The following is a 22,245-nucleotide window of genomic DNA, read 5'->3' on the forward strand; positions in this document are numbered from 1 at the left end:
TTACTGCTGTTTAAACAACACCAGTTCCATTCTAAACTGCTGTCTTTAGCCACTGTGATCCCTGACAAATCTGTGTCTGAGGCTTGATGATTGTGGACATTTTATCATTCAGAAAAAGATGACCAAGAAATTGATCGAGCAATATTCTAGAATTTGACAGTAAATTAGCCCGAATCGGGGAAACAGATGGTAAAAGCCGATATTGTCAGGGAGAGTGTGGGATTCAATGGGAATAAGAAGTGCTAAGGTTATTAAATAAATGCCTTTTGTCTACCATTACAGTACAGTGCCAGTGAACCATGCTACCTAGGGTGACATCTTTCAGCCGGCTCACAAAACTATTTCTTTCGCTTCGTTTACGACTTCTTTTTCTTCCAAATGTGGTTCTGCTACTGTTGGAGCCTGTGATCTACATTTTGGTGGCATGATTTTGGGCCAATTGAGTGACCTGGTAATTTTCTGTCTCCAAGAGGGTTTGGTGAGGCTTCAGGCAAAGCATGCGGCCTCAAGGCCAAGAAGCCTGGAGATGGGGCATGAGACCATTTCTCACCGATCCGGCCGATTAAAGTGCCGAAGAAGATTGAAATCATCGAGGCGAGTGTTCAATGCCATCGACCAGCCTCTGGCTTGCTGCTGCCAAAGGACGGTGTCTGCGTGTGACAGTCTCTCTCTCTCCCTCTTGTTCGCTGCTCCTGAAGGAAGGTTCCTGCTTTCAAATGGTCTCTCACTCTCTCTCGCTGCTGTCAAGCAGACAAAGGTTTCCTGAATTTATGGAAGACCAAATGTTTCATGGGAATAAAACTTTACAGAAGATCAGACTAGCCTGTGATTATTTGTCCCTTTCAGGAATTGTGCAAGCTTACAAAAAAAGTGTAATTTTTAAACAGAATGCAAATTCTGAAACTATCATGGTGGGAGAGAGCAACAGCTGCTTGATTAATCTCGACTTCTCATTTTCAGACTAGCAACAGCACTATTATTTCACTGTATCCCTGGAGATACAGTACATGTGAAGCTTCTTTACACATTGTTGTCATTGGCAGAAACAGACAATTTAGAGTTCTAGGTTCAAAGTTCAAGGTAGAGATTATTATCAGAGTACGTACATGTTATCACATACAACCCTGAAATTCATTTTTCTGCAGGCACACTTAGCAAATCTATAGAACAGTAACTGTAAACAGGATCAATGGACAACTAACTGTGCAAATTCTACTGGCTCTGTTGCACCTTTCTTTATGTTTAATGTTCTGCACTTATCTAGTCCAAAGTTCAATGTTTATATCTTTATAAAATTGTTCTACAATTTGAATTAATTGCTTTAGCTTTACTGATAATTTCAAATTGTCCATGTATAGAAGATGGACCAAAGTATAATTCATTTGGTTGGTTGTTTCTGAATTGATAATCTGTTTTTGTCTGATTCAGTATTATTAGTATTTCTAATTTCTTCTCTTTCTTTTTGGGTTTGCAAAGTTTGATGTTTTTTTTCCTCTTTCATTGATTCTATTGTGTTTCGTATATTTACTGTGAATGCCTGTGAGAAAATAACCTTAGCGTTGTATATAGTGACAAACAGTTTTTGTACTGATATAATAAATTTACGTTGTACTTTGAGGTAAGTTTTCAGATGACACAAAGGTTGGTGGAATTGTGGAAAGTGTTGTAGGTTGCAGCGGGACATTGACAGGATGCAGAACTGGGCTGAAAAGTGGCAGATGAAACTCAAAGCTGAAAAATGTGAAGTGGTTCATTTTGCAAGGTCAAATTTGAAGGCATAATACCGGGTTAATGGCAGGATTCCTAACACTGTGGAGGAACAGAGGGATTTTGGAGTTCATATCCAGAGGTCCCTCAAAGTTGCCATGAAGTTGTTAGGGTTGGTAAGAAAGAGTGTGATATGTTGGCCTTCATTAGTTGGGGGAATGAGTTCAAGAGCCATGAGGTAATGTTACAGCTCTATAAAAACCTGACTAGACAACACTTGGAGTTCTGGTTGCCTCATTGTAGGAAGGATGTGGAAACTTTAGAAAGGGTGCAGAGCACTTTTACCAGGATGCTACCTGGTCTAGAGGGCATGTCTTATGAAGATAGGTTTAGCGAGCTAGGGCTTTTCTCTTTGGAGTGAAAGAGAATAAGAGGTGACTTGATAGAGGTGTATAAGATGATATGTGGCATATTGTGTATTGAGTAAATAGGCAGAGACTTTGTCCCAGGGTAGAAATGGATAATACAAGGGGCCATAATTTTAAGGTGTCTAGAGCAAAATACAGAGAGGATGTCAGAGGCAGGTTCTTTACACAGAGAGTGATGGCTGCATAGAACAGCCTGCCAGAGCTGCTGGTTGAGGCAGATACTTCAGAGACATTTAAGAAACTCTTAGATAAGCACACGGATGATAGAAAAATGGAGGGTTATGTAGGAGGGATGGGTTAGACTGATCTTAGAGTAGACAAAAGTTTGGAGCAGTATTGTGGGCCAAAGGGCCTGTACTGTGCTATAATGTCCCATGTTCTATGTTCAAATATTAAATTTGATGAGAATCTAAATGTGTATCAATGTAAAAGTTTCCCTCAGAAAAGTGAAGGCAGATGAGAGAACTTTTATGCGAAGTATTCTCAGAGAATTGCCGCAACAGCCAGTGACACAGACAATACAGATGATGGGGGGAGTGGTGAGAGAGAGGCCTGTCCAGAATAGCTTTTACAAGGGAATCTGAAACACTGATTTAACCATCTTCATTTTCTTACCTGAACAGAGACACTTTGTTTAAGCCATTGTGTCCATGCTAGCCAGAAATGGACAAGGTTATCCTTACTATAAATGCCAGAATGCCTACAGATGCTGGAAATCTAAAGAAACGCAGACACAAAATGCTGGAGGAACTCAACAGGACAGGCAGCATCTAAGAAAATAAATAAATAGTCGACATTTTGGGCTGAGACCCTTCTTCAGAAGGAAGGGAAAGGCACCAGAATAAAAAACTGGGGGGGGGGGGGGGAAGGAGGCTAGCTGGAAGGTAAGCCAGGTGGGTGGAAAAGGTCAAGAGCTGGAGAAGAAGAAATTTGATAGGACCATAGGAGAAAGGGGACAAAGATGGGACCCATGGGGAAGTGATAGGCAGGTGAGAAGAGATAAAAGGTCAGAGTGGGGAATTGAGGAAGAGAAGAGCGTGTGGGGGATTTTTTTTTACCAGAAGGAGAAATTGATATTCATAAGTTGGAGCTACCCAGATACAATACAAGCTGTTGCTCCTCCACTCTGAGGATGGCCTCATCTTAGCAAATGAGGAGGCCGTGGACTGACGTGTCATAACGGGAATGGGAATGGGAATTAAAATATTTGGCTAACAGGAAGTTCTGCTTGGGTCGGATAGAGTGGAGGTGCTTGACGAAACGGTCGCCCAATTTACGATGGGTCTCTCCAATGTAGAGGAGGCCGTAACAGGAGCACCAGACACAATAGATGACCCCAGCAGATCTGCAGATGAAGGGTTGCTTCACCTGGAAGGACTGTTTGGGGCCCTGAATGGAAGTGAGGGAGGAGGTGCATGGGCAGGTGTAGCACTTAGGCCACTTGCAAGGATAAATGACAAGAGGGAAATTAGTGGGGAGGGACGAATAGGCCAGGGATTCACAGAGGGTGCTATCCCTGCAGAATGTAGAGGTTGGAGGGGATGGGGGGGGGGGTTAAAAGTAAAGATATGTTTAGTAGTAGGATATCTTTGGAGAAGGTGGAAGTTGCACAGGATGTTGTGTTGAATGCGGAGGGGTGGTATGTAAGGACTTGAGGAACTCTATCTCTGTTAAGGTGGCAGGAAGATGAGGTGAGTGTGGATGTTCCGGAAATGGAGGAGATGCGGTTGAGAGCAGCATCAATAGTGGAGGGAGGGAAACCATGTTCTTTGAAGAAAGAGGACATCTTTGATGTCCTGGAATGGAAGCCACGTCCTTGGAATAGATGTGGCAGAGGCGAATGAACTGAGAAAAGGAAATAGCATTTTTACAGGAGATAGTGTGGTAAGAGGTATTGTCAAGATAACTGAGAGAATCAGTAGGTTTATAAAAGACGTCTGCTAACAGTTGGCTCCAGACATGGAGATAGAGAGATGGAGAAAGGGGAGGAAGATGTCAGAAATGGACCTAATGAAGTTAAGGGCAGGGTAGGAGTTAGAAGTAAAGTTGATAAAATTGATGAGCTCAGCATGGGTGCATAAAGCAGCATGAATACAGTCTTCAATGTAGTGGAGGAAGAATTAGGAAGTATTACTAAGAAAGGCTTTAAACATGGACTGTTCTACATAGCCAGCAAAGAGGCAGGCAAAGCTGGAGCCATGTGGGAGCCCATGGCTACACTTCAAAATTGGAGAAAGTAGAAGGAGCCAAAGGAAAAATTGTTGAAGGTGAGGACCAGTTCTGCTAGAAGGAGTAGGGTGGTGGTGGAGTAGAACTGGTTAGTTCATTTGTCAAGAGTAGCGGAGAGCTTTGAGGCGTTCTTGATGGGAGGTAGAAGTGTATAGGGACTGAACATCCATGGTGAAGATGAGGCGGTCAGGGCCAGGGAATTGAAAGTTACAGAGGAGATCAAGGACATGAGAAGTTTCATGAATTTAGGTCAGAAGGGACTGAACCAAGGCGGATAGAATGGAACTGAGGTATGAGGATACAAGTTCAGAGGGGCAGGAGTAGACATAGACAATAAGCCAACCTGGACAGTCAGGTTTGTGGATCTTGGATAGGAGGTAGAGTGAGCAGTGCAGGATAAGGGAACTATGAGTTTGGTGGCAGTGGATGGGAGTTCTTTAGAGTTGATGAGGTGCCCAGCTCTCCATCCATAGCTCAGGAGGTTATAGCTTCATGATCTCATCCAAGTAGATTTAGAAGAGCTGTGGGTATCTGCCTCTATCATATTTTCTGAAAATACCATCCCGGTCTCCTGTCACGTGCTGACTGAAATAGTTCTCTATCAACTCTCTCGTATCCTTATGCCAATGAACTTAAAGTGAATGAGCCATGATTACCAAACTCTCTGCTAAGGGAAATGAGTCATTTCTGTTCTTCTTGCTTGGGTCTGTTGTAACTTGGATCCCAATAATGCAATGTTGCAATTGATTTTCCTTTAAATTACGGCATGGTTTCTAAATGTGTTTTTTCAGGAAGTGCAATGGTTCAGTTCTGAGCAGGATCTGTTAGGAGGAAACTGGAGAACCCAAAGGAAAGTCACACTATCACAGGGTGAGCACAAAAACTCCTCATGGACAGCATTGGAATTTAGGATCGGAACTGTGTCACTGGAGGTGTGAGGCTACAGTTCTACCAGTCTTGTACTGAGTCCCCCTCAAGTGAGTGTCTTGGATCACCAGCTCTTTTAAGATCAGCAAACTTAGCACAAATATATATTGCAACCAACAAGCAAGATCCTGGAGGAACTCAAAGAGTGCCAAGCAGCATCTGCGGTATTTTTTTTACATAGATAGGAGGAGTCAAAAGAGGGATTGTTCAGAGTCACCACAAATTTTGGTAGACAGGAGGTGATAGTAGAGAGGAAGTAGTTGATTCTGTGCTTTAGAAGGTAACAGAGAGCTCTAAGGCCTGTCTGATGGAAGTGATTAGAGACTGGAAGTCCATGGCTAGATATGAGGTGGTATGGCCAGGGCATTGAAAGTTGCTAAAATGGTGGTGAGCACTGTGGCTGAGAAGATCTACGGGGTGGGACAGAACATAGTCTCAGTACGAGGTGCTGAGTTCAGTAGGGCAAGAGCAGGCAGAAACAACGGGGAAATCAGGGTAGCCTTGTATAACACCTATGTAGCGTTTGTCTTACCTCATGTGATTGGTCACCGCACTCTTTATGAGAAAAATCAAATTACATGGTTCCACACTAGGTGCTAGTAGACCATCAGAAGCTATAGATATCGGAAAGAAGCAGAGAATAGAAGAAAACACACACTTCTGGAGCTAAGTTTTGTTTATTAAAAAATATGCAAAATATTTACATGAGTAAGAACAATTCAAAATCCAACTTTCTGTTTAGGTTCCAAATCCCAGATATCAACAAAAAACAAATTTCTGTTTAGTTAGAATCAATGATATTGTTACATGCTCAAGGAGATCTGTTTTTTTTGTGAGAATGATGTAATGGTCTTTTGGAGGTCACCTGATGTGATTTTCCCGCCGATGTGAGGTCACGTGATGACATGTGCACCGTGACTATATAAGGGTCGACCCAGGTGACGCAGTTGGTTTTTGAGTTTGTAGGTTTCCAGGTAGAACGTGTTGAATCTCCGTTTCTGTTGCGTGTTTGTTTTTGTGACACAGTTTCATTTTTAAAACAGTTGTGCATTCTGTTGCAAAATACCATATTATTTGGACTGGAAATTTTTGCTAGATGTGTTGATTTACTCTATTCCAACATTAGAAGGGAGAGTGAAGAATTTATCGAAGTTACAAGATTGAAGGATCGAGAGGGATTGGCATCGTTCGGCAGTTTAATAAAGAATTGACCTTATTGAGTCTTCGTTGGAGTAGCAACCTGCATCGAGATAACTCTTGCCAGAAAGAGCAAGGAGTTCATGCAAAAAGGTGCTCTCTCTCTCTAAAGGAGTTTAAGATCAGTTGACTTAAACTGTTTATTTTCGGCATCGTGAATGAATCCTGTGGACAGAACCAGCAGTAAAGTTGCTGCTGTGACGAAATCCTTCTCCAGAGAAGACTCTCCCAATTAAATGTGTAAATCTGTTGAACTTTCGAAGTTATCGCTTTAAGAACTATATCTGACTGTATTGCTTTAAGAACTGTTTTCGCATTTAACGCTTTAAGGACCAGAGCCGAGTGGCGAGTTGGTGAACGGCTGCGTATCTGTTAACTTGCGGTTAAAGTTTTCGTTTGTTTTTTTTTCCCATATCGTTTATCGGTGTTTAATAAATGTTTGGTTATTTTTATATAACCTGTCTCGATTGATATTCATTGTTGCCGGTTACGTAACAATATTCATTAGAATAACCTTTGTTACTCCAATTTCTCTAACTAATTAGATCTAGTGTTATTCCCTATTTAAAGCTTTACAGACTAACCTTTCCTTTTTATTTATCCCCAGTTAGAAAACTGATTGAATTCCTATTCTTAGGTATTATGGTTAACTTGAGTTTCAGTTCAAGTCAGTATGTCTACAAATTAAAACTCAAATTCAAAAACTGTATATCTATACAGCTTAACTCCTTTCACAGCAATGCTCCAACATCATAACTTTTAAACAAAGTAAATCTCATTCAGTAACTTATCAAAGACTTTGCAAAAATAATCAGTTTTTTGCAGAAAATCAGATTCAGAGCCTTTGAATGAAACTAAACTTATACATCCAACCATATTAAATCCTCTATGTCATTGAACATTTTGTTCCTGCACTGGTTCTTCGACCTTGGGTGGCCCGCCTTCTTGTTTCTTGGTTCGTTGGATGAAATAGTTGATCATCCACGGAAAGTTGATTCACAATACTTACGCAAAAAGGAACTGACCAAATCCCTTTGTGTGATTTAACAAAACTAATTCCCGGTTAGATGGTAGAGATCTTGGACACTTGCCTCTGCCGATTTTGTCTCGTTATAGCTGCTGCTTGTTATAGTTGTAGCTTGAATAGATCTTTTATCACTATCATCTCTCCTCCAGGGGTTTCACCCTGAGGCTTTCAAGCAAATAAGGTAGTAATTCCACTTTTAACAGTTATATCTTTAGTTTCTAATTTGCAGTGTTTCTCTTGTGTTCCTGCGCTGTGTCGGCCACACTTTGGTCTCACATAGCTTTTTTTCCCCCAAGTTCTTTTTTAAAATTCTGTAAAACTCATGTTCGTCCCTCTACAGGTGGAGCTTTATAACCTTTGGGGTTTAAGTAACCTGGGTTACACTTGCTCGTGAATCCTGGCCAGGAGAGAAAACTGGTTGAAGTGATGAGATCTGTGGTGGTATGGGAGACAGAGGCCCTGATGGTCATGGTCACGGAGTACGTATGTGCGGCTGTCTAAGAGCTACTGCTTAGGTTTTGCAAGGTAAAGGTCAGTCCGGCAGACTTCAATGGCACTGGGTCCGAGACTTTTACGTCCCCAAATACAGGTACATATTATATTCTGAATCTCAGTTAACCTGCACAACTCAGAAATATGTTAGGCATTTTATTGTCAATGCCCAAGAGGAAAATTTAGTGACGATTCAGATGATGAAGTCTAAACAGTCTGATGTCCATCTAACAGCAGAGAAGCTCTGGGCAGAAGCCCTGCCTATTCACAGCCTGGCAAGTTTCATTGGGCGCAACCACGATAATTGAATTTCCGAATTTGTGCAGGCACGTCCAGCTTATTTGCCCATCTCAAGTCCCCACCCCACCTCCCCGGGTCCCAGTAAGGGGAAGGTCATTCAGTATTTGCCCATCTCAAGTCCCCACCCCACCTTCCCTGGTCCCAGCAAGGGGAATATAATTTGGTATTCCCGTTGAGAACTGCTGGCCTTGCTGCCTGTCAAAGTTACTGCATGAGGTCCAATTCATTCCGGAAGGGCTGGGGTGAGGACTGCAGAATCTCCTAGGCTGGTATTAGCCACCTGTGGGCTCAGAATGAAATCTTCAGCGTATTTAGTTCCTTTATTATCCCCATATTTTCCAATTTATTTACCGTTCCCAGGGTATAGCATGGCTTTGATTGTAGGGTAGGGTTGGTGGTTGTGGGGTGGCTCGGAGAGGGACAGGAAGTGGGGTAAAGAGCCTATAAAAAGTATTCAACCCCCAGACATTTTAGTCTTCTATTGTTTTACAACATTGAATCACAGTGGATTTAATTTGGCTTTTTTGACACTGACCAACAGAAAAAGACTCTTTTGTGTCAAAATGAAAACAGATATCCACAAAGTGATCTAAATTAATTACAAATATAAAACACAAAATAATTGATCGTATATGTTCACCCCCTTTAATATGACACACCAAACCATCACTGGTGCAGCCAATTGTTCTAAAAAATCACATAATTAGGTAAATGGAGATCTGATTTTGGAGACGTGTGTGCAGTCAAGGTGTTTCTATTGACTGTAGTAAAAATACACTTGTATCTGTTAGGTCCAACTGCTGGTGAGTCAGTATCCTGGCAAAAACTACACCATGAAGACAAAAGAACACTCCAAGCAACTCTGCGAAAAGGCTACTGAAAAGCACAAGTCAGGAGACAGATACAAGATAATTTCCATGTTACTGAATATCCCTTGGAGTACAGTTAAGTCCATCATTAAGAAATGGAAATAATATGGCACAGCTGTAAATCTACCTAGAGCAGGCCATCCTCAAAAACTGAGTGACCGTGCAAGAAGGGGACGAGTGAGGGAGGCCACTAAGTGGCCTGTGACAACTCTAGAGGAGTTACAAGCTTCAGTGGCTAAGAAGGGGGAGACTGCGCATACAACAACTGTTGCCCGGGTGCTTCACCAGTCAAAGCTTTCTGGGAGATTGGCAAAGAGAAAGCCACTGTTGAAAAAAACTCACATGAAATCTCAGCTAGGGTATGCCAAAAGGCATGTGGGAGACTCTGAAGTCAGCTGGAAGAAGGTTCTATGGTCTGATGAAACCAAAATTGAGCTTTTTGGCCATCAGACTAAGTGCTATGTTTGGCATAAGCCAAACACTGCACACATCAAAAACACACCACCCCTACCGTGAAGCATGGTGGTAGTTGCATCATGCTGTGGGGATGCTTCACTGCGGGAGGCCCTGGAAGGCTTGTGAAGGTAGAGGGCAAAATGAATGCAGCAAAATACAGGGAAATCTTGGAGGAAAACCTGATGCAGTCTGCAAGAGAACTGCAACTTGGGAGAAGATTTGTTTTCCAGCAAGACAATGACCACAAGTATGTTGCCAAAGCTATACAGGAATGGCTTAAAAACAACAAAGAAAATTTCCTGGAATGGTCAAATCAGAGTTCAGACCTCAATTCAACTGGGAATTTGTGGCTGGGCTGGAAAAGGGCAATTAATTTACGATTGACATGCAATCTGACAGAGCTTGAGCAGTTCTGTAAAAAAGAAAGGGGGACAATTGCAGTTTCCAGGTGTGCAAAGCTGATAGAAGCCTATCCACACAGTCTCAAGGCTGCAATTGCTGCCAAAAGTCCATCTACTAAATACTGGCTTGAAGGGGGGTGAATACTTATGCACTCAATATTTTTTGTATTTTATATTTGTAATTAATTTAAATCGTTTTGTAGAGATCTGTTTTCACTTTGACACGAAAGGGTCTTCTTCTGTTGATCAATGTCAAAAAAACCAAATGAAATCCACTGTGATTCAGTGTTGTAAAACAGTAAAACATGAAAACTTCCAGTGGGTGAATACTCTTTATAGGCTCTGTACTGTGGAACGTGGAAGCTTAGTACGTAATGGAGAACAGAACTGAACAGTTCATTCCAGACGCTTCAACCTTTGTGGTGGGGGCAAGGCTCCACGGACTGGAAGGTTTTCTCTTGCTGCTTTATCAGTCTCCCACTGTTTGGCACCCTTAAATAAATTTCAAACACAAGAGATTCTGCAGATGCTGGAAATCCAGAGAAACACACATGAGATGCTGAAGGAACTCAGCAGGTTAGGCAGCATCTCTGGAACAGAAGAAAGAGTTGATGTTTCGGGGGCAAGACCTTCATCAGGACTGGAAAGCAAAGAGGAAGAAGCTAAGATAAGAAGATAGAAGGTGATAGGTGAAGTCATATGAGGGGAGAGGGGAAGTGAGAAGCTGGGAGGTGATCAGTGAAAAAGGTAAAGGGCTGAAAAAGAAGGAATATTCCTTCACCATCACCAACCCCATCAATTTTGGAGAGCTCCCATCCACTACCCCCAACCAGCACTGCTCTTTTCAACCCAAGGTCCGCAATGTGGCTGTCCAGGTAGGCGCACTGTTTCTGCTTATTCCTGCCTCACTGAACTCGTGTCCATCTATCCCAACTTTATTCCTCTTGGTTCAGTCCCTTCCCACCTACATTCATGGCATTTCACATGCTCTTGATGTCCTCATCTTTCAATACCCTGGCCCTGAATGCCACATTTTCACCATGGATGCCCAGTCCCTATATAATTCTATTTCCCCATTAAGATGGTCTTAAAGCTCTATGCCTATTTCTAGAAAACAGACTTAAACATGAGTTCCACTTGTCTGTCTGGCAGAATTAGTCCTCACAATCAATAATTTCTCTTTTAGCTCCTCCACTTTCTGCAAACCCACGGTTTAGCCATAGCATCCACATGTGCCCAGCAATGTTTGTCTTTTCATTGGCTAGTTTGACGATTGCATTGGTGCTGCTTCGTGCACCCATGCTGAACTTGTCAATTTCATCAATTTTGCCACCAATGTCCTCCCTAGAATTGAGTCAGGTTTTATAAACAAACATAAACATTTATTAAACTCTGCTCAACAACAGTGAAAAGTATTCAAACGACCAACTTAACCAGAAGTTAACTGCTATACGGCAACTCTGGAACAGTTCTTAAAGTGGTAAATTCGAACACAGTCTTAAAATGGTAAATTCAAAAGTCCAAGAGATTTACAGTCATTTAGGAGAGACTTCTCGGAAAATGGATTTCTTCAAAGACATGATGTTACTGCTGATTCTGTCCAAAGGATTCACAACAAAGGAAATAAAACGGCTTAAAGGAACTGACCTTTTCCTGGTGAATGAACACTGCACAAACCTTCCTGATATTACAGGGCTTATCTCAGATGCAGGTCACTATTTCTGAATGAAGATTCAATAAGATCGATCCTTTATGAAACCGCCGAATGACACCAACTTTACTCAATCCTTCAGGTTCCTGTACTTTAGTAAGGTCACTCTCCAATACGCGACTTACAATAGAAAGTAAAATTCCACTTTAAAATGAAACTCCGTCATGAGACGAATACGCAGCATAACGGAGTAACTGACGAATTAAACAACGAAACGACTGCGTAACAACAGGGTTTTCCTGTTATATACCTGTCAAGAACATGTCATCATGTGTCCTCACACTGTTGGGAAAATTACATCACCCCATCATCACAAGACCATTACATCATGCTCACAAGATACTCAATTACATCATGGTCATAAGACAGTCACAAGATACCCATGAGGTATGTAACACCTCAAACTTACTTAGTCAATTTCTGACACCTCTCTCTTCTTTCTCAATCTCTCTGTTTCCATCTCTAGAGACAGACTGTCAACTGATATCTTTTGTAAGTCTACTGACTCCCACGGCTATCTTGACTATACTTCTACCCACCCTGTCACTTGTAAAAATGCCATCACCTTTTCTCAGTTGCTACATCTTCTTCTTCCCTTTACAGGGATAGAGTTCATAGAAACATAGAAAACCTACAGCACAATATAGGCTCTTTGGCCCACAATGCTGTGCCGAACATGTACTTACTTTAGAAATTACCTTGGGTTACCCATAGCCCTCTGTTTTTTAAGTTCCATGTTCCAGGAGTCTCTTAAAAGACCCTATCGTATCCGCCTCCATTCCTTTGATCCTTATTTACCACTCCATGAACCTTTGATTTCAGCACAGCATTCTCCACAATTTCTGCCATCTTCTGTGAGATACTACCATTAAACACTTCCTTACCACTGCCCCACTCTCTACTTTCCACAGAGATCATTCCCTCCATGATTCCCTTGACCATTCATCTCTCCCCACTGATCTCCCTCCTGGCACTTATCCTTGCAAGCAGACAGCAGCCCACTCACCTCTTCCCTCACCACCATTCAGGGCTCTAAACTGTATCTAGTGCTCCCTGAATGGCTTCCACTATACTGGTGAGACCTGACGTAGATTGAGGGATGGCTTTGTTGAGCACCTTCGCTCTGTTTGCAACAAGCAGGATCTCCCGGTGGCCAATCATTTAAAACCCAGTCACCATTTCCATGCTGACATGTCGGGCCATGGTCTCCTCTTTGTCAAGATGGGGCCACTCTCAGGTTGGAGGAGCAACACCTCATATTCTGTCTGGGTAGCCTCTACCCTGATGACGTGAACATCAATTATTCTAACTTCTGATAATTACTCCCACCTCCACCTTCTCTCTTCTTCCATTCCCCAGTCTAGTTTCCCTCTCACCCTTTCACTTCTTACTTGCCTGTCATGATCTCTGGTGTCCCTCCTCTTTCCCTTTTTCCTATAGTCCACTATTCTCTTTTATCAGATTCCTTCTTTTTTAGGCCTTTATCTTTTCTACCTATCACCTCCCAACTTCTCACTTCAACTGCTCCTCTACCTACCTACCTTCCCCTTCACATGTCTTCACCTATCACCTTCTAGCTTGTACTCCTTCTTCCTCTAACTCTTACACTGCCTTCTTCCCCCTTTCTTTCCAGCCCTGATGAAGGGTTTTGGCCTAAAATATCGACTCTTGAATAAATTTATTGCTTAACTCAAAATACAGAGCCGGAAACCACACAAAGTTTCATCAATTGAACCTTCTTTTTTGCTTTTCTCTCTGGTTATGGAAGACACACATAGCCTGACCAGCCATGCATGTTTTCCTGCTCTACATTTTGCAATGGTTACATTGATCTATGCTCCAACTGCTCCTATCACTCATTGGCCGTATAACCTCGTTCATACATTTTCCGCATGGTTACCCTGGTTTTACCCTATCAGAGACACCCTCCCTGCAGCTTTAGTCTTCTTCCCAGTTCTGATGAAGGGCCTTTGACCTGAATGCCAACTTTATTTCTCGTTGTATAGATCTGGCCGTTTCATAGACTGGGTAGCGGGCAGTGTGTCCTTGTGTAAAGCAACCCACTCCTCATAATGAATGCCATCAACCAGCCTTTTTGCCTTATTCCCAACAAAACAGTTTCTAAAATTATCTGATACGAGACAGGGTAGAGACTGTTAGGAATGCTTGCAAGCTCCAAAAGTTTGCATTACTGATTTTACGGTTGTGGTTAAAGTTTCCAAACTTTGAAAAATCAGAATGTTTTGTCTTTGGAGTCTTGCCGATGATGCCATAGATCAACCTGGACTGAACAATATTTATCATTGACATCTGAAGATGGTACCCAGACCAAACAAATAAGATCAGCTTCAATGGGCATCTTTGTTGGCAAGGAAGGATTGTTCATCTGAATGACTTTCAGTTATTATCTTGTTATGTCTCCCAGTCTCTCTCACACAGCACTGTCTTGTTCATCATTTGTACATATAGTGTGTCTTTTAAATAACTTCACTAAATAGTCTGAATAATTTTATTAGTCAACTGATACACTAACTTTAAGTTATTCAACTCAGCACAAGTGAGTTAAATTGACTCCAGGCTAACCTCCTGTGAGATGGGATCATCTCCTATTACAGGGTTATTGCTTATATTTGGCATGATGCCTTTAGCTTAAAGATACTTCTCAGAAGCATGAAGGATATGTGATTCCCAAGAGGAAATGGTTATCCTTGATATTCAAATGTTGACCAGGGTGGAGAGGCAGATGAGTTGACAAAAGCAATTAAAGAGAGTGGGGCAAAGGGGACAGAAAGGAACGGGAGTAAAGGAGAAGGCTGGCTAGTTTGTGGAAGTCAGAGATAGGGAAAGGGGAGGCTTTAGACCCTTCAGGTAGTTACCAAGTCAAGAGAAATGGTTATGGAATGAACTAAATGTACAGAATGAAGGAAAATATTATCTTGCCAGCTTTGGAGAATTGCGAATTGGTGGAAGACAGTGAGAACTAGAATAATGGACACACAGACTGGAGTGGGATTGAATCTTTTTCAACTGAAAAAATATATGGAGGAGGAGTGAGTTTTGTCAGTGGATTAACCAAGATGGTAAAAATTCCAGCAATGGTAGGTGGGATAGGAACAGAGGCAGCAAAGTTGTTGGACAGGAAGTACAGATTAATATAATGGAATTTAGGGGTCGGGCAGGAACACTTGTTCATCTTAAGTCTTGTTGATGTCATTATTGCTGGAAATTCCACTGCATTGGACCTACTTCTGAAAGGAAGTTGGGATGAAGATGTTAACCTCTTCCATTTAAACAAAGATCAAACATTCTGGAGACAGCTCAAAATAATTAGTTTTAGATTAAATTTAAATCTAAATGTGGATGGTAACTATAGGAACATTGACTGGTGCAGCATGGGTGTTATATACTCCATGGGTTTGTCCAAAATTCCTCCCTGTAGTGAAGCTGCCACTCTTTAACCACGATCATTATTGATCACCTGAGTGTCTCCCTGTGTCTCTTGGCTCCATCTGCGGGCATGATGATGTTCGCCTCTTGGGCCAGCAGGATAAGGATATCTTCAGTGCTGTTTTAGATCCAACCCAGGAGGAAGGCCTTGCCTGTTGGGAGACTTCTTCAGCTTTTGCCATGCACGGTGAAATACCTGATGGCGTGTTCACTCAGCAGATGAGATTCACTGTCATGAAAGTGATGCTGAATATATGACTCTCTTTGTGCCGTGAATCAGAATCAGGTCTGTGCTCCAAAGCCCCATCTTAACTTTGCTTTCCAAGATCTTCTATTGCCTAGCTTTGTGTGCGTTTTCTGCCCTGGGCTACAGATAAATCCTGCCCAGGTTGGCTCCTGTTGTTTCCGAGGAATGGTGAGAAGGAGAATCTGATTGGCTTCTCCTGGAACAATGAGTTGGGATTTCCCTTGCTTATTTGGGACACTATGCCGCATAATTGGGGCAGGAGACTGTTGCGAAGAGTTTCTAACCTTGCGTGGCCATTAGGCATAACACCATGCTTTGAGCAAACAGTTTTTAAATAGCATCAGTTGTGTATGTTTGTGGTCAAAAAGCAGGATTTTTTTACACTGATAGTTGGTAAGAAGTAAGCAGTAAGACAATGTTGAACTGTTTTGTTCACTGTGGTATCAAGCATTCAGTGTTGGAGATGTGAGAAAATGCCGGGAAAGTAAAAATGAAACAATTTCACTACTTCGACAAGTTAGAAACTACGGAGAATCTGAAGGTATCGATAATCGTCTTGAATGTTGCAATGAAAGTGAAGATTTGGAGGATGCAATTATTGAGAGCATTGTATGAAGGCAGTCCATTATCTGCACTAGGTGTCTGTGCTGATTTTGTTCATTTACAGTCAAAAGAACATGAATGAATTCTTCTGTTGCTAAGTATTAAGAACTAATAAAAAGTTTTATAGTACTGAGTAGTATTGGTAGTGTTCTAATTTCTTCTGTATTTCATTTAAATACATAATTTGTTACTCAGATTGTTTATTTTATACCATGAAACTTCTGCTAATTGGGGAAGCCGCTTACTTGGACCAAAACATACTGGTCCCAATGAGTCCCATTTAACTGGAATCCGCTGTACATTATCTTCCGGATTTTTAATGTTAATCCTGATGTGCCTTTAAACCTCATCAGTGTCTGGATTAAGCTAAAAGTTGACTTGGGCACACCTGCAGTCCGAACCTTCCTCTTCATTAGGTTGACAAACAATAAAAAGTAAATCATGTTGGAGACAATAAAAGTGAGGAACAAGTCCTCCTGAATGGAAACGGGGGAAACAAGGACTGATGTCAAAGGAGAGTAATTATATTGAGAAGACGAAATATAAATTTGGGCCGGCCAGTGGTGTAGCGGCATCAGCACTTGACTGCGAGGCACGTGGTCCTGAGTTTGAATCCGGCCAGGTCCCAACCTGGGCAGCAGCAGTATCTGCATGGAAGATCTGCTTCTGTAACTTGCCACAAAAACCCTTTTGACAACTACAATATCCATATGGTTGCTATCCATGAATTGATGGTGACTCAGCAACAACAACAAGAAATATAAAGAAAAGGAGCAGCAAAGGCAGATGAGCTCAATGCATGGATCAACTCCTGGAATTATGATATTGTAGCCATTAGTGAGTCTTGGTTGCAGGAGGGGCAGGAATGGCAGGTCAATATTCTGGGGTTCTGTTGTTTTATACGTGAATGGGCAAGAGGGATTAAAGGAGGAGGGGTGGCATTACTAGCAGTGCTCAGTCAGGACAGACTGTAGAACTTGTGTAGCGAGGTACTATGGGTGCAAAAGAGTAATAAGAAAGGTATAACCACGTTAATGGGTTATGTTACAGACCACCCAACGGTCAAAGGAATTTAAAGGAACACATTTGCAGAGAGATCACAGATTGTCGCAAGAAACATAAATTTGTTATAGGAGGTGACTTAACTTTCCACATATTGATTGGGGCTCCCATACTGTAAAATGACTAGATGGGATAGAGCTCGTCAAATGTGTTCAAGAAAGCTTCCTTAATCAGTGGGCAATTAGAATATAAGACCGGGCAGCTGACAGAAGTTTGCGTAGGGGAACACTTTTCACCTAGTGATCACAATGTCATTAGTTTAAAAGTAAATATGCAAAAACGTAGGTCTAGTCCTTGGGTTAAGACTCTAAATTAGAGAAAGGTCTATTTTGATGGTATCAGAAAGGATCTGGCAAGGTCGATTGGGACAGGCTGTTTTCTGGCGAAGGTGAACTTGGTAAAAGGGAGGACTTCAAATGTGAAATTTGGAGAGTACAAAGCTTGTATATGCCTATTAGAATAAAAGGTAAAGATAATAGAAGAATGAAACCATGGTTTTTAAGAGATATTGAAGCCCTGGTTAAGAAAAAAAAGAGGTGCATAGTGGAGCCACTAGAGATGGGGGAGATCTTTACTCAGGAGATGCACACAGGAGAATCTATAGAAATGAGGCAAAGTGGCAACAACTTCATGGACCCTATACAGATTACAGAGGAAGAGGTGTTTGCTGTCTTGAGGCAAATTAGAGTGGATAAATCCCTTGGTCCTGTCAAAATGTTCCCTCAGACCATGCAGGAGGGAAGTACAGAAATTGCCTGGGCCCTTTCAGAGAAATTAAAACCATCCTTGGTGACAGGTGAGGTACCAGATTATTGGAAGATAGCCAAAGTTGTTCTGCTGTTCAAGAAAGGCTTTGAAAATAAAACAGGATTTTGCAGACTGGTGAGCCTGATATCAGTAGTGGGGAAGTTATGGGAAGATATTGAAGGAACTGGATATCTAAGTATTTGGATAGACATGGACTGATTGAGGATAGTCAGTATGGCTTCGTGTGTGATAGGTCATCTCTAACCAATCTTCCTTTTTCACTTTTTGAAAAAAAAGTTTTTCAAGGAAGTTACCAGAAGGTGGATGAAGGCAATGCAGTGGATGTTGTCTTCTTGGACTTTAGCAAGGCATTTGACAAGGCCCCAGGTGGGAGGTTGGTCAAGAAGGTTCAATCGCTCAGCATTCAAGATGAAGTAGCAAATTGGATTAGACATTGGCTTTGTGCGAGAAGCCAGAGAGTGGTAGTAGATGGTTGCCTCTCTGACTGGCGGCTTGTGACTAGTGGAGTGCTGTAGAGGTCAGTGCTGGGTCATTTGCTGTTTGTCATCTATGTCAATGATCTGGATGATAGTGTGGTTAACTAGATCACCAAATTTGCAGATGGCACTAAGATTGGGGGTGCAAGGAAGACTATCTATCAAGACTTGCAGTGGGATCTAGACCAGCTGGAAAAATGGGCTGAAAAATCGCCATTGAAACTTAATGCAGACAAGTGCGAGGTGTTGCACTTTGGTCATACCAACCAGGATAGGTCTTACACAGTGAACGGTAGGGCATTGGGGAGTGTGGTAGAACAAAGGTCCATAATCCATTATAGGTGGATAGATAGGGTGAAAGCTTTTGGCATATTAGCCTTCATAAATCAAATTATTGCGTACAGGGGATGGGATGTTATGTTGAAGTTGTATAAAACATTGGTGAGGCCTAATTTGGAGTACTGTGCACAGTTCTGGTCACCTACCTACAGGAAAGATGTAAATAAGATTGAAAGAGTACAGAGAAAATTTACAAGGATGTTGTTGGGTATGAAGGTCCTGTGTTATAAGGAAAGACTGAAGAGGTTAGGACTTTATCCTTAGAATGTAGAAGATTGATATGAGGATTTGATAGTGGTATACAAAATTATAAGGGGCTCAGATTGGATAAATGCAAGCAGGCTTTTCTACTGAGGTTTGGTAGGACTACAACCAGAGGTCATGGATTAAGGGTGAAAGGGGAACATGAAGGGAAACTTCTTCACTTGGAGGGCTGTGAGTGTGTGCAATGAGCTGGCAGCACAAGTGGTGGATGAAAGCTTGATTTCAACACTTAAGAGAAGTACACGGATGGTAGATGTATGGAGAGCTATGGTCCCTATGCAGGTTGATGGGAGTAGGTAGTTTAAATGGTTTGGCATGGACTAGATGGGCCAGAGGGCCTGTTCCTTCCGGTGCTGTACTTTTCTATGACCATGACTCAAGGAAAGATTGGAAAAAACAATAGGAGGTAAAAAAATTATAAGATTCAGGTTTTTTTTTGGTGTATACTAGGTCTACCATGAAAGAAGTTGCATTTATATAGCACCTATCATATCTGTAGAACATCCAAAAGTGCTTTAAAGCCAAATAAATACTTTTGAAATGTAGTTATCATAGTATTGGAAAGAATCCACAGCACACAGCACAGCAAGCTCCCATATATGACAAAGTGTTTAAGACCAGATAAACTACTTGTAGGGCTTTGATTGAGGAATACGTACTGGCCAAGGGCCAATATGCCTTTGGAATTCACCTGTGAGCAGACTTCATATCAGCATCTCATACGAAAGAAATACCTGTAGCCATGTAGCCCTCGTCTCTGGCTGTATGAGACTCCTCCATTATGCAGAGGCATTTATATTTTTGTGTTGAAATCACTGGAATGATTTGGAGATAAGACTAGCACCAGATCACTGAACAACAGCCTCCCCTTAATCTGCTCTTTCCTCATAAGAGCAAAGTGGGGTGTTATGTCAGAACCCATTTGGATTCAGGGACTGAACCATTCATTGTTAAGCTTTATATCAGATTATATTTTGTTGAAATAAAATTACTTGTATTAAGTGAAGCAGGTACACCTTGCATCATTGACTTATTTTTCAGTGTGCACTCATGTCATGTAGAATGCAAATTATCCCCTTTGAAGTAGAGGAGGTAGGAGAACAGAACAGAGAAAACAAACTGACTGAACTGCTCTTCACCACAATGGTTCAGGCAATCTAAGCAGACAATTAATACCCTATATTTTGCTCTTTTGTGGCCCAGTTTGCAGTGGTCTTTGTTACCAAGACAGTAAGCATGATTTGGGAACAAATAAAAATCAAGCAAATCTTGTCATTCGGCTGAGAGCTTCCTCCATTACAGTAGAAGATGTAATTCCTTTAAATGAAAATATTTTATCTCCACTGCCAAGACATGAATCAAGTGCCAGACTTTGGATGGAGGCTCCCAGGGAAGGAGAAGCAATGCTTTTCACTGTGAACCTACTTACAACTTCCTACTAATGTAATATGTTTCTGTGGTTGGTCCCATCTGTAGTGAAGAATCTGGACCTAGCTCATGTAACTAGTTTGAAATGGAATCCCAGGGCAAGGAGCCCCTCGTGCATTCGTTGGTTGGTGTAAGCATCAGTAGGTCGGTGCAGTTAGTAGATCAGCTTCTTGGCCACTTCCCAGGGGAATTCATTCCTGCCAAAATGTCCATAGCAGGCAGTTTTTTGGTAGATTGGTTGCTTCAAGTTTAGGTCCCTGGAAGAGGAAACATTTTTTTACTGTTACAAGGTAGACAGGATGAACAGGGAGAAAGGCATAACTGTGATCAATAACCTTGTCTTTTTCATGGTGTGGCTTGAAACCATGTTCTTAATGAATCCATTCCTTCCTGTTTTCTATCCTATCAGATCATTTCTTACGGTTGCTCTTGACTTTTCAGTCTTCTAACCCTTGGCAATTAGCCTCAAATATTTTTTTGAGAACCACATTGTCATACGTGTAATTATGCAACATCACTGCATGATGTACTTATTCATCTGGGTATTATTTTGTGAAGTCTGAGCCTTAAGTAAGCCAAGTGCAAATTTAGAGCTCACTGTGTCCCCCTTGAGTTTCTCGACATGTTAGTCTGTACATTTGAAGGTCTCTGTCTCTCACCTCTCCCACCATGCATGTTACTCTACACATTATGTGCTCTCTGTGTTCCCATTGCATTACTCTGCATGCTATTCTGTACATTTGAAGATCTCTGTGTATCCCCATGTTATTCTGCATGTTTCTCTTCATAACTAGAGCTGTTTGTGTTTCCTGTATTACTTTGCATATTACTCTGTACCTTTCAAGCTCTGTGTGTTATCCTGTATCTTACACTACACCTATGGATTTCTCTGTGATCACTCCAGTATTATTCTTCCCCTTAATGCAATAGGAAGCCCCAGAGACAAAAAGACACCACATCTGCAACATTGATGGTCTGGAAGGAAACTGAAGCTGCCTGAAGCAACAAACACAGCAATAATCAGAATCAGTATCAAGTTTAGTATCACAGGCCTATGTCGTGAAATATATTGTTTTTCAGTAGCAGTATATTGCTATACATAATAATAAAAAAACTATAAATTAGAATAAGTATATGTAAAAATTAAATTAAATAAATAGTGCAAGAAGAGAGCAAGGAAAGAGAGAGGAAAACAGTGAGGTAGTGTTCATGAGTTCATTGTCCATTCAGAAATCTGATGGCGGAGGAGAAGAAACCTTTCCTGAAACAAAGAGCGTGTTTTCAGGCTCCTGTACCTCCTCCTTGATGGTAGCAATGAGAAGAGGACATGTCCTGGGTAATGGGGTCCACAATGATGGATGCTGCCTTTTAGAGGCTTTTCCTTTTGAAGGTGTCTTTGATGCTGGAAGGGCCAGTGCCCTTGATGGAGATGGCTGAGTTTACAACTTTCTGAAGTTTTTTCCCATCATGCCATTGACATTCTGCCAACCATGGCCCCACCATACCAGATGGTGATGCAACCAGTCAGAATGTTCTCCATGGTACTTCTGTAGAGGTTTGTGGATCTTTGGTGACATACCAAGTCTCTTCAAATTCCTAATGAACTATAGCCATTGTCGTTCCTTCTTTGTAACTGCATCAATATGTTGGGCCCAAGATAAATCTTCAGAGATGTTGATACCTTGGAACTTGAAACTGCTGATCGCTTGATGAGAACTAGCGTGTGTTTCCTTGACTTCCAATCCTGAAATTCACAATCAATTCCTTGGTTTTACTGATGTTGAGTGTAACGTTGCTGTTGCGACACCACTCAACCAGCTGATCATTCTTGTTCCTGTACGCCTCCTCGTTACCATCTAACATTCTG

The 22,245-nt window shown here is 41.7% G+C and overlaps 1 protein-coding gene across 1 annotated transcript in view; it reads right to left on the reverse strand.

Moving 5' to 3' along the window:
* Positions 1 to 11,407: 11,407 nt before the first annotated feature.
* LOC134358491 (S-adenosylmethionine synthase-like) overlaps positions 11,408 to 22,245 on the reverse strand; it is a 49,657-nt gene continuing 38,819 nt past the window's right edge. Inside the window, exon 9 of the mRNA XM_063070754.1 lies at positions 11,408 to 20,635. Within this exon, the coding sequence (XP_062926824.1) occupies positions 20,533 to 20,635 (103 nt within the window). The 3' untranslated portion in view covers positions 11,408 to 20,532. The remainder of the gene's footprint in view (positions 20,636 to 22,245) is intronic.

Source organism: Mobula hypostoma, chromosome 18 (assembly GCF_963921235.1).
Source record: "Mobula hypostoma chromosome 18, sMobHyp1.1, whole genome shotgun sequence".
Lineage (NCBI taxonomy): Eukaryota > Metazoa > Chordata > Chondrichthyes > Myliobatiformes > Myliobatidae > Mobula > Mobula hypostoma.